Raw genomic sequence first — 11647 nt, forward strand, 5'->3', positions numbered from 1 at the left:
GTTCTAGGGTTGTTGTTCGTTTCTCGTACTGGGAGACGGTTCAGGTCTTGTGCTCCCATTTTCGCAATCCGATGGCGACAAATGCGCCGCCGACATTGGTGGCACAACTAGTGCACGACGAACACCCATCCTCACATCTTCACCTGCCAAGCACGTCTGTGCCGTCTAGCTCCAGGCACAATGGATAATCCGACCAACGCCACCACTACCTCCACGCGGGACAAAGAAAAGGAACACCAAGAAACACGAGTGCCGCAGATTCACGATGGACCGTCTCCAGCCCAAGCACCACCAACGTCGGACCAAGAATCAGGCCCAGTGGCCAACACCAACGCCAATCATCATGACCCCACGCTCCGAGGGTTCCGTCTCGTTGCCGTCGCGGTGGGCGTCTGCTTCGGAGCGCTGATGATGTCCCTAGACATCGCCATCATAGGCACCGTCAGTGGTCTCAACCCGCCAGAACCGGTCTTTCAGCAGCACCAGGCAGAGCAGAGCTGACGGCCCGGCCCACAGGCTCTCCCCTCCATCATGTCCGACTTTGGCGACACCACCCAGATCGCCTGGTACCCGGCCGCCTTCACCCTCGCGACCTGCGCCCTGACGCCCGTGGCCGGCAAGATGGCCGCCGTCTTCCCCCTCGACCTCGTCTACAGCTCCTTCACCTGCATCTTCCTCGCCGGCAGCATCCTCTGCGGCTGTGCCCCCAACAGCACCGCCTTCATCGCCGGGCGTGCCGTCGCGGGCGTCGGCGCCGCCGGCGTCTCCAGCAACGGGCTCACCATCCTCGTCACCATCGCGCCCGCCGGCCGCAAGCCCGCCCTGATGGGGGCCGGCGCCGCGTGCTTCGCGCTCGGCCTGGTGGTTGCTCCTTTGCTTGGCGGAGCGTGAGAGTCGCTTCTGCGTTTCCCTTTCTATCTCTTCGCTCTTGTCACTTCTCCTTGCCCTGTTTCCTGGTGCTGACTTACCTTTACTATGGCTAGGTTCACCGCCCGCTTGACATGGAGATGGTGCTTCTGGATCAACATACCGTTCAACCTCCTCACCATCACCGTGGTGTCAACCTTCTTCCGTCCTCCACAAGGCCGTACTAGCAGCAGCGTGGGCGGCCGCATCAAAAGCCTCGACTTGGTTGGCTGTTTCCTCTTTGTCCCAAGCGTCTTTATGTTGCTTCTTGCCCTGGAGTGGGGTGCAGATCGCAGATCATGGAGCGATCCGACCATTATCGGCCTCTTTGTCGGCGCGGGCGTCACCCTCCTTGTCTTTGTCGGCTGGGAATGGTCGAGAGCTGCCGATGCCATGATACCGGGTAGCGTGGTAGGGCGTAGGACAGTCGCCTTCGCTTGTCTCTTTGCCTCGACCCAGATGGGCGCCCTTACCATTGCGTCCTACTACCTCCCGGCCTGGTTCCAGGCCGTCCAGGGCGTTAATCCGCTCGATAGCGGCATTCGCATGCTGCCGACCGTCCTCACACAAATAGTCACCACCATCATAGCAAGCGGATTGGGTAAGGTCCTATCGAATAAGGGATTGTCAACGTCGCTCACCTCCTGCAGGCAGCCGCTCGACTAACCACCTTGTTCTCGTTCCATCCCTAGCAAGGAGAATGCGGTACTATAACCCTTGGTTTTTCTTGTCCGCAGTATTTCTCTGTATATCCAGCGCGCTGTACACCACATTCACGGCTTTCTCCACGCCCCCAAGTCAATGGATCGGATACCAGGTCATTCAGGGGTTCAGCGCCGGCTTCGGGATGCAGATGAGCTCGCTGGCCGTCCAGCTTGAGCTCAAAGATAGCCCCGAGCTCCTGCCCGTCGGTATTGCTCTGGTGATCTTTGTTCAGTACCTCGGCGCCTCGATTCTCCAGGTCGTGGCCGGCACCGTCTTCACCAGTGAGCTCAGCTCGCAGCTCATGCATGCCGAGCTTGGCCTCTCGCCGTTGCAGCGCAGCCTGCTGTTGTCAGCGGGCCTTGCTCATATGCGCGAGGTGACGGCTGCAAATTTCCCGCAGCTCCTGGACCATATCTTGGAAGCATACAATGCCGCCATCACCAGAGTATTTGTAGGTTCTGCGCATTCCTTCCCACTGACTACTCGAGACACAATCAGCGCACCATTATAGCCCTTTTTGCTTACGACCCGGGTCGCATCTGCTGTCTCTGCGCTCTGCTCACACCATTTCTTACTCGGACAGTTCGTCCCTGTTGCTGCCGCCGGAGCTGGTTTCTTGCTCGCCTTTGGGATCAAATGGACGGCTGTCGAGCAGCCACCAAAAAGCAGCACAGGTGCTGGTGCCGAGAGCCTTGCTGGCGATGCAACTCTTGATTCTGCCGGGACCCGCGCTGCAGGCCCTCCGTCGCAAGTGCCGGTGCCGCCTGAGGGTCGCAGGAATGCCTAGCCCATATATGATGGCACCCGCACCGAGTCTCCCATTGGAATTATGAGAGAATCAGAGGAGAAATCACTGGCACAATGCTGTGACTGTAGGGGGAGTAGATTCTATAATGTTAACTAAAAAAGTGTCATATTCTCTGGTACCTCCCGTTGTGTGCTCAGCCTGCCTGTACAGGCTGAGTAAAGATGTTCTACAGGGTTGAGTCTTGCTCGTTTGCTTTTCTTATATCCATCATTCATCGACTGCAAACACTGACGCCCCGTATCGGGCCTAGCCTAAGCATGAGGCTTCCCATCAAGTGGTCAACAGGCCTCTGCTGGGAGCGTTTGCTCACGCCTGTGAGAGAAGAAGGTTGCGCGATAGGAATGTCAATCAAGACTCGATCTCACACGGGAAATTCTGAACAGGAGTGAAGGATGCCAGTCCAAAACTGCATTGGCCCAATTTTATTAAAGACGCGAGGAGAGTACGCAGCGATGATACGCAAGGAGAAGGAATAATTAGAAGTCCACCCAACCCAAAGCGCCAGAAGTCCGCCCACCCAAAGCACCAAATAGAGTCCACCCACCAAGAGCACCGAATAATGCAAGCCTAAAGCACCAAAGGAGACCTAGCCGAGACACCAGAGGAAGCCAGACGGAAGCGCGAAAGAAACTTGACCACAAGCAACAAAGAAAGCCAAGCCAAATTACCATACTTCAATGACCGCGACGACCAAGCTAGTGGCGGGACACTCCCATTGCTGACGTGATTCTTCCTTCCCTTGGTCGCAAGCTCGGGTCTAACCTCAAGCCTGGGGCATTGGCGAGAACGGCAGCGAGCAGCCGGGGCTGCGCCTCGTACGTCTTGAAGTTGGAAGGTGCCATTGCAGATGGAGTAGTGCTCGGTGGTGATATTCGTCGAGAGTGCTGAGCTGATTCTTCTTTCCCTTGACCGCAAGCCCGAGTCCAACTTCAGACCCGGAGCACTGGCGAGGAGTGCGGCGAGCAGCCGGGACCCCCCTTTAACGTTTCAAAATTGGGGGGCCCATAAGTCTTGAGAGAGCCATCGGCAGCCGTGCTGATCTTTGCACAGCTCATAGATCGTTCCGCCAACCTTCTCGAGCGGGCAGGCGAGCGGGCAAGGCAGCAGAGTGATGCATAAATGTCGCGACTCCGTTCAAGGTTGCCCGCCCCCTCCCGGGCCCAGACGGGGCCATCGATGGATTCCGACGACACTCTCAGTCTTTCGACCGAGAGTGTCGCAGACGAGACCGTCGATCTACTCCCCAGAAGGTCAGTTTGGAAAACCGTGGTGGTGGACGAGAAGGAAGTACTCACAGAAGCCCTGTACGTCGGGACAGCCAATCGGCGGCCGTCCCTCCCAGGTTCGGTTCTTTTCTTGTGCACCGGGCTGCCTTCGGAGTGGCCCTGGGCTTGGGTGTAGGCTTAGGCTTAGTTGGGGTCTTGGGCTTGGCCCTTCACCCCAGCCTCGCCCTCGCCCACACCCTCGCTGGGGCCCGAGCCCTGGCCTTGGGCTTGGTCTTGGTCTTGGTCTTGTGCCTGTGCTTGGCCATCATGACCAAGCGGCGGCGCCGAGCACCGACCCTTCCGAGCCCGTCGTCGTCGGCGCGGCTTCGCTAGCATCGCGGGATGCTCAGCGGGCGTTTGGCAGCCCAGGACGATGACATCCTCGGGCTCCGAGGATTGTACGGACCTCTCATTAGGCCCCATTGTGCTACTTGGAGAGACGGTCAGCCAACTAGATTGGGTGTTTTTAGAGAATGGCAGGCCTAGTCCATCTTGAACAAGGCGTTTGATCTGTTCCAGCCAAGAAATGAAATGGAAAAGAAACGGCTGGTGGATCGGCAGTGCTGACGAAGAACTGGAAAATTGAAGGAGAAGAGGCAGGCAGGAAGGCAAGGGAACATCTATCTCACGAGTCGGCGCGGTTTGCCCAATCTTCGGGGCCACCAAAGGTGATAATGGCAAGGGACGACAGGGCTTTCTCGAGGAGCCTTGACTCCCAGGGAGATATATAGCGACGTGCGAAGTGGCAACTGGGAAGGATATGGCTTGGACTGCTGGATTTTTTATAACGGGTAGTATGAGAGGCAGATGGGCATGAGGGGGCTGGGCAGGAGATCTCGTTGCTTTGGCGAGTTTCAAAGCGACGAAAGGCTGGTCGTTGAAGGCAAAAGAGGAGATTGCTTACTGCGAGCTAAGATGGTCTTTGTTGAGTTGAAGCTTGGTTTCTGGTCAAGATGAGATCTCGTTGTTGTTGGTTGGAAGGGTGGGTGAAGTTCGTGGAAAAATGTAGGCGAGGAAGAGCAGCGGAATTGGGATTAAGTCACCGATGACTTGGTCTGTGCTTAGGGCTACTTGCCCTTTGCTGTTTGCAAGAAGGCGATGACTCTTCACGTTGGAGGTGTGAGTATGTAGGTAGGTGAGTAGGCAGGTAGGGCACAAGCGTGATATCTATTCTTGTGCGAGGGGGCAGAACAAGCACAGACCACGTCAGAGGAAGCCGCCTGGCTGGCAGGTGCCGCCGAGGAGTGTCGTTGCTCGCAGGTGGCAAGACGCGTGAGGCTCTGGGGCTCCACCCTGAGCCTCAAGGCACCCTTACATCTAGGTAGGTATTACGTAGTCTGACCTCGGGCCCCCTGCACTTGGAGGGCTTTGGAAGGCACGCATGAAGAGGCCTTCGGGGCGGTCAGGAAGCTTTGCCTGGGCAAGCCTTGGGGAAGGATTCAAATAGAAATCACTAGATATTCTGACAGTGATCAGATCCTGCCTCATGGAATGGATAGAAGGCCAACGACATCATGGCGTCCATCCAGGCCTAGATCTCTCTGCACCGGAGATAACAAAGATTCCTCCTCAGCCCCATTCTCAAGTCTAGACGATCCGTTCCTGACAGGAAGGTGCAACATTTTTAATGGAAGCCGGGCCAGGCCCAGAGCTTTGGCATCAACATGATCCTCTTTATTGTGAATCACTGCTAGTCCTCGCCTTCCAGAAATATGTGCATGTCAGACAGTGGTATTTACGAGCTATTGGAGAACCTTCCGAAGGAGTTGAATGAGTGGAGGGCTCAGGGGGCGCGTTCGCTTCATCCAACTAGCTCAGCTTCAGGATAAATGTACAATAGCTTATTTGTCACAAAGTAAACAGTATATACTGTCATGAGGAAGCCTTAAGCATAAATATCAAATGCTTAAGGCATCGGAAAAGCGGTCCCCCTGCCTGGAAGCGTATGACGCTTCCAGGCGTCAGGAGGGAAGCTTAGTAAGCAAAAAGGACAGGGAGTTACGTATATATAAAGGGCAAAGGCCCTTACGGGACCTTGCACTTTAAATCTTTTCCTTTTTAAAGCATATTAACCGGAATAACCTTATACCGTGCTTATCCTTTTTGCTTACAACAATTATAAGCCCGGCGATTTTTAAACCCTTTAACGTAAAGTAAAAGGTTTAATAATACGAATTTATTCTTTTTTTATTACTTTTATTAAATCGTTCCCAAACGCGCTTTTTTAAGCGCGTTTATTTTTTTTTTCCTTTTCGCAATTTTTTTACGGAAAAATTTTTACGCTTTCAAAACCTTTTTCGATAAAATTTTTTTTACCGAAGCAAATTTCGTTATTAATTTCGAACGTTGCTAAAAACCTTTATTAAATTCCATTTTTTTAATTTTTACGTTTTTACGCTTTTAAAATTTTTAATTTTTTATTTTTTACCGTTTTATTTTTACAAATTTCCGGTTGTTACCAATTATAAGTAATACAAATAACGATTTTTTCGTAATAGCGTTGTTTAAAAATTAAAAGCAATAATTTACGTAATCCACGGCGCTTCGTTAAAACGCATTAATTTTAAAAATTTAAAACCAGGTTAACCCTAATTTAAAATTCCCGAACGACGTATAAGCTAACGAAATTTTAAATTTTAATTTTTTTGCAGCAAAAGCCCGGGCCAAACACGTTAAAAACTATAAATTCAAGCGCTTAATTTGGCAAACAATCCTTTCGACCGAAAAAAAAAGGTTTGCTTAAAAGCTTAGCAAAGCAAAAGCAAAGCTACGCAAAAATTTAATCCTAAGCTTTTCCAAGCCTTTTTGGTTTTTATTAAAGGTAATTTTAAAGCCAAGCATAAAAAAGCGCTTAAAGCAAAAAATACCGCAAACAAAACCGTTTCGAAAAAGATTATAACCCTTTCCAAATGGATTAACTTTTTTGTAAACCTTATTGCGCTTGCAAACGCGCAGCTAAAAGTTTAAATTAATAATTACGTTACTTTCCGTAACATTATTATTTGCTTAAAACGCTTTACGCTCCCATTTTTATAATAAAAATTTAAATAATTTTTTAAAAATACCGCAACACGCTTAAAAAAGCCGCTAGCACCATAAATATTAACCAATAATTTTTAAAATTTTAAACGATTTTTATTTAAACCAAAATTAAAAACCTTTTTAAAGTATAAAGCTTTACGCCCATGCTTAACTTTTTTAAGCATATAAAACGCTTTAACCCTTTTTAAGCAAAGCGTTACCGTTAAAAAATAGCTACGGGCAACTTTACAAAAAAAATGGATATTTTGGTTACCAAATTTTTAACGATCCTTTTTTAACACCGCATTAATAATTTAAGCACTAAAAAAAACTTGCGTTTTTAATTTTTAAAAGCGCATTTAAAAATAAAAATAAAAAAGTTAAAAGCATTTAACAAAATAACGCAATAACGTACAAATGCCCGGCTTGTATTTAAAACCATTTTTAAAAGCCGGAAAATTACTGGAAGCTCGTTTACGTACTTACCGGCAATTTCGAACGCTTTTGCAACAAACCAAGCAACGAAAAGTGCAAAAAAATTAAAAAGTTCTTAAAAAAAACCGTTGGAAATTATTTAAAAAGTTCCTCCTTTCCAAAAGCAAATTTAAAAATTTCGTTTAAGAAAAACAAGCCGAAAGCGCGTTAAGTTCCGGTCCTTAAACTTTAAAAAAAAAAGGGATTTAAACGCGGCCGTACTTAAGGTGCCTTTGCTTTAAAGCGTTTTTTCGGCTTTTAATATTATAAAAAATACTTATTTTAAAAGCACGTTATTCGATAATTGCAATTCGCTTTACATCGTTAACAATAAAAAGCGTTTCGATAAAAGGTTATTCCAATTATTAAACGGTACCGAAACGATTTAGTACGGCATTTAATACCTTCCGATTTTAAAACGTAGCATTTGTACGCTTTTTAACTTTTTAAACGGAAGCGAAAACCTTAAGCTTTACAACGTTGCTTTAATAAAAAGCTTTTATATTAATATTATTTCGGAAGCCCGTTTAAACGCCAAAAGGGTATGGTTTTGCGGGAAAAACGCAATTTTGCGCATTAAAAAAATTACTAACAGGAAAGTAATTAAACGCTTTTAGCGCAAAAATAACGTAATATTTTATAAATACAAACCTATTGCTATTTATTTTATATTAACCACGTTACAATTTTTCCTAAAAAATACGGTTTTAACCTTTGCAATTAAAAAGTTTTTACGCCGCAAACGTGCTACGCATACGTAACGTCCATTTTCGAACTTTACGAAACCGCGAAAAAATACCGCCAACTTTTAGCACTTGCGCAATGGTTATTTGGAATTACAAACGCTAAAAGCTTTCGTTTAAAACGCCCGAAACGTTAAAATTAAAGGACTTAAACGGATCGAATGCAAAATATACGCAATAACTTACGTTACAACCGTTATTTTTAAGCGCTTTATAAAAAAGGCTATGCGCCCTTTTTAAAAGGTTTGGTTTAACCTATTCGATTACTTTAAATTAAAATTAAAAATAAATTGGGTTTTGCTATTAATAAATAAATATAGCGGCAAAACTTAAAGCTTTATATTTTTAAACAAAAAAAACCAACGGTTACCAAAGTTTTAAAAAAATAGGAAGCGTAAGTAAAAAAATAATACGAATTGTTTATTGTTACCTTTAAATACAACCAAAAAAAGTTTATTATATTTGTAAAAGGGTTTTCGAAATATAAAAAATGAATTTAAACTAAAGGCATCGTTATCGAAACCTTACCGTTATATACTTACAAACTTAACGAAATAATTAAACGCACGGGATAAAACGTTATTACGAAAGGGATACGCATGCGCAAAAGCGCAAAACTTTTTAAGCATTTATAGCCGGAAGCAATTTACGTTACCGTTTAATTAAAAAACATAAATCCTTTACCGTCGAAAAGCATGCGCGCTCCCAATAATATCCTTTTAAATTGGTTTCGGGGGTAATTTCGGCATTACGCCCCGAAACTTTTTACGGGTTTAACAACCGATTTAAAACCGGATTGGAACGGCATTTACGCTTATAAATGCAAAGCTTATTTTTTAAACGTAAAAAGGTCTTATAACGCGGATTTTAAGCATTTTAAAATTAACCCTTGTGCCGGGGTTGGATATTTAATAAGCTACCAAATTTCCAACATTTACCAAATTTAAATTCCGTTAAAAAAAAAGTAATAATTATAAAAAACGTTAAATTTAATAAAGGAAGCTTTTTTAAAAGCAAGCAAAAAAAGGACCTAATTAATGTAATTACTTACAATTTGCTGGTTAAATACAACGAAACGGAAAACCCGCTTGCAACCCGAAAAGGAATTGTTAATGCGTTGGGGCTTTTCCAACCAAAAAAGCTTTAAACACCCATTTTCGTTACCAAACATTAAAGTTAAAAATTGGGGGTAAAAAAGCCAGGTTTTATCGTAATTACAAAAGCTAAAGCCGTAAAGGATTCGGCCAACGGGCCGGATCCAAACGCGCATAAATTTTTAATTCCAAATGCTTTAAAAAATGGCCATAAAGTAAAGCAGGTGCGTAATACGGGCTCCCCACGTATAAGCAATTCGTATTACGGCTTTATACGGCCCGGGAAAAGCAATAACTTCCCGCCGGTAAAGGGTGGAAATAATAATAAACCTAAAAAACAACCTTTAAAATCGTTAAGGCTGGCTTTACCTTACAAAGCAATAAACCGGTTTTTGCTTACCCCAAAACCGGATATGCTAATTGCAATTACAAACGGCATTTTTGCGGCGCCTTTAATTGCAATACTAAAAGCGTTTAAAATTTTTAAAAGTTTGTTCGAAATAAACCCAAACGAGCAAAAAGCGCCGCTTTCCTTTCCTTTTCCGGTTAAAAAAGGCAAAGGCCAACCCCGTAAAAGGACGGGCCTTTCGCTTTTGCTTAAAGCCTTTTCCTTTAACGCGTTTCCACCGGATTTGCCAATAATTACGTCCAAAGCAATCCGCGCCGTAACGCGTGCGGCCGCAAAGGAAAAAAAAAAAAAAAAAAAAAAAAGGGAAAACAAATAACGCAATAACTTTAATAGCGCCATTTTTTATTACGGCTTAGCAATAACATTTAACGCTTCCAAACCGGAAATTAAAAACGTTGCTTTTAAAATAAACTTAATAAATAAAAATTAACAAGCCTTTTTCGATACGTATTTGCTTAATTAACAAACGGCAATTAAAAAAAGTAATTTTAACCATTGCCCGGTTTACGAAATAATTGCAATTGCCGTAACGAAAATATCGAAATGCAATAATTTTTAAAAAAATAAACGGTTGCATCGAAACGAATTACAATAAATCCTAAAATTTTAACGAAAATTTAATACGCACCCGCATAAAAAAAATTTAAACAATTTGCTTTCGGGAAAATTAACGAATTATTAAAAAAAAAATTTAAAAAAAAATTCCAAAAAATTTGCTTAATAATAAAGCTATTAATATTATTTAAATATTTATTTACAAATTTAACGAAAACGGTTACGTTACGAATTATAAATTCCGCGCGGTAATTAAAGGTAATTAATAACCCAATGGTTTGGAAAAAACTTACGCTGTTACGTTTGCAACTAAAAGCTTTAAAATTATAATAGCAATTATAGCTTATTTTAACCTTAAAACGCATTAAATTAACGTTAATAAAGCTTTTTTTTACGCAAAAATTGGTAATAACCATATACCCGTTTATATAAAGTTCTTTTTTGGGTATTACCGAAAAAGGTTTGTAACCCGGTTTAAAAAAGCTTTGTACGGGCTACAAAACTTACCGAAATTATAATACTTAACTTTTAAAAAAACCTTTAAAAAGCTAAAGCTTACCCCGTTAACGGAAAAGCCTTATTTATTTATAAGCATAAAACGTAAAATTTTCTTTTTTTTGTACGTTAATAACATAATTATCCTTAACCGTGCTACGCATTTAAAAATAGCAACGAAAATGTTAAACGGTTTTAAAAAGGAATACAAAATAAAAAAGGAACCACTTAAAAAATTTTTTAGGGTTTAAATCGTAAAGGATAAAAAAGTACGAACAATAACTTTACATTACAACTTTTACATTAACAAAATCGTTAATACTTTTAATTTTGGAAATAAAAGCGTAAAGCGCTTCCCGTTGCTTAGCCAAACGTTTAAAAAAAATTTAGGGGTAGCGATACCCGCCGAAGTCCTGGCCATGCAAAAAAAAATCGGGTTTATACTTTATACGGCCATTATTATCCGCTTAAACGTTGCTTTTGCAAGCGCAAAACTTTTTAAATACCTTACAAACCCAAGTAAAAAGCATTTAAAAGCGGTAAACCATACCCTTTTGTATTTAAAAAGGTTAAAATTTTATTGCATTAAGCTAAAAAACGTTCCAAAATTCGATTACTTGCTTTTTGCTTTAAACGCTTCCTTCGCTAACGATAAAAAAACGAAAAGGTTGTTTAAAGGATACGTTATATTCTTATTCGAAAGGCCCGTAACGTAAAAAGTAAAAAAACAAGCTACCGTTATAACGTTTACTATAAAAGCAAAGCTTTTAGCGCTTATAAAGTTCGGAAAAAAAACCATTGCTATGCAAAGGCTTTTCCGAAACCTGCGTTTAAAAATTAATATTTTTTAAAAGCTTTGCTATAACAATATACAAACAATCCAATTAGTAATTAAAAAGGGCACCCGCATTAATACGGTTTTAAAGCACGTAAATATTATAAATATGTGGTTATGCCAAAAGTACCAAAAAAAACGTTTAATATGGTATATTTTAAAACCGCTTTTATATTAGCAAACGGGCTTACCAAAAACTTTTTGCTTTACAAATTTAAAATATTTAAAACTGTTTTAAGGTTGTACGACTTTTTTAAAAACGGGTTAACAAATTTAATACGCAGCCAAAAATTTCGAAATAAATATTAAAAGCGTATAACGTTTGCATAAAAGCACA

The 11647-nt window shown here is 43.0% G+C and overlaps 3 protein-coding genes across 3 annotated transcripts; 1 reads left to right on the plus strand and 2 right to left on the minus strand.

The window, feature by feature from the left end:
* Window positions 1-180: 180 nt before the first annotated feature.
* On the plus strand, window positions 181-2398 carry GGTG_12628 (hypothetical protein; the record flags this gene model as incomplete). Its single annotated transcript, XM_009230529.1, has 5 exons — window positions 181-441; window positions 517-887; window positions 984-1507; window positions 1599-2062; window positions 2195-2398. 5 exons carry the CDS (start codon window positions 181-183, stop codon window positions 2396-2398), a joined length of 1824 nt encoding a protein of 607 aa, XP_009228793.1.
* Window positions 2399-2986: 588 nt separating this feature from the next.
* GGTG_12629 (hypothetical protein) lies at window positions 2987-4612 on the minus strand (the record flags this gene model as incomplete). The annotated part of the gene is made up of 4 exons (XM_009230530.1): window positions 4314-4612; window positions 3882-4114; window positions 3715-3804; window positions 2987-3396 (listed from the first exon to the last, which is right to left on the minus strand). Exons 2-4 carry the CDS (start codon window positions 4105-4107, stop codon window positions 2987-2989), a joined length of 726 nt encoding a protein of 241 aa, XP_009228794.1. The 5' UTR covers window positions 4108-4114; window positions 4314-4612.
* Window positions 4613-9261: 4649 nt separating this feature from the next.
* GGTG_12630 (hypothetical protein) lies at window positions 9262-9764 on the minus strand (the record flags this gene model as incomplete). The annotated part of the gene is made up of 3 exons (XM_009230531.1): window positions 9262-9358; window positions 9403-9480; window positions 9634-9764. Coding segments are annotated over 3 exons (306 nt in total), but the record flags the coding sequence as incomplete, so codon positions are not given.
* Window positions 9765-11647: the final 1883 nt, after the last annotated feature.

Source organism: Gaeumannomyces tritici (assembly GCF_000145635.1).
Source record: "Gaeumannomyces tritici R3-111a-1 unplaced genomic scaffold supercont2.9, whole genome shotgun sequence".
Taxonomy (NCBI): domain Eukaryota; kingdom Fungi; phylum Ascomycota; class Sordariomycetes; order Magnaporthales; family Magnaporthaceae; genus Gaeumannomyces; species Gaeumannomyces tritici.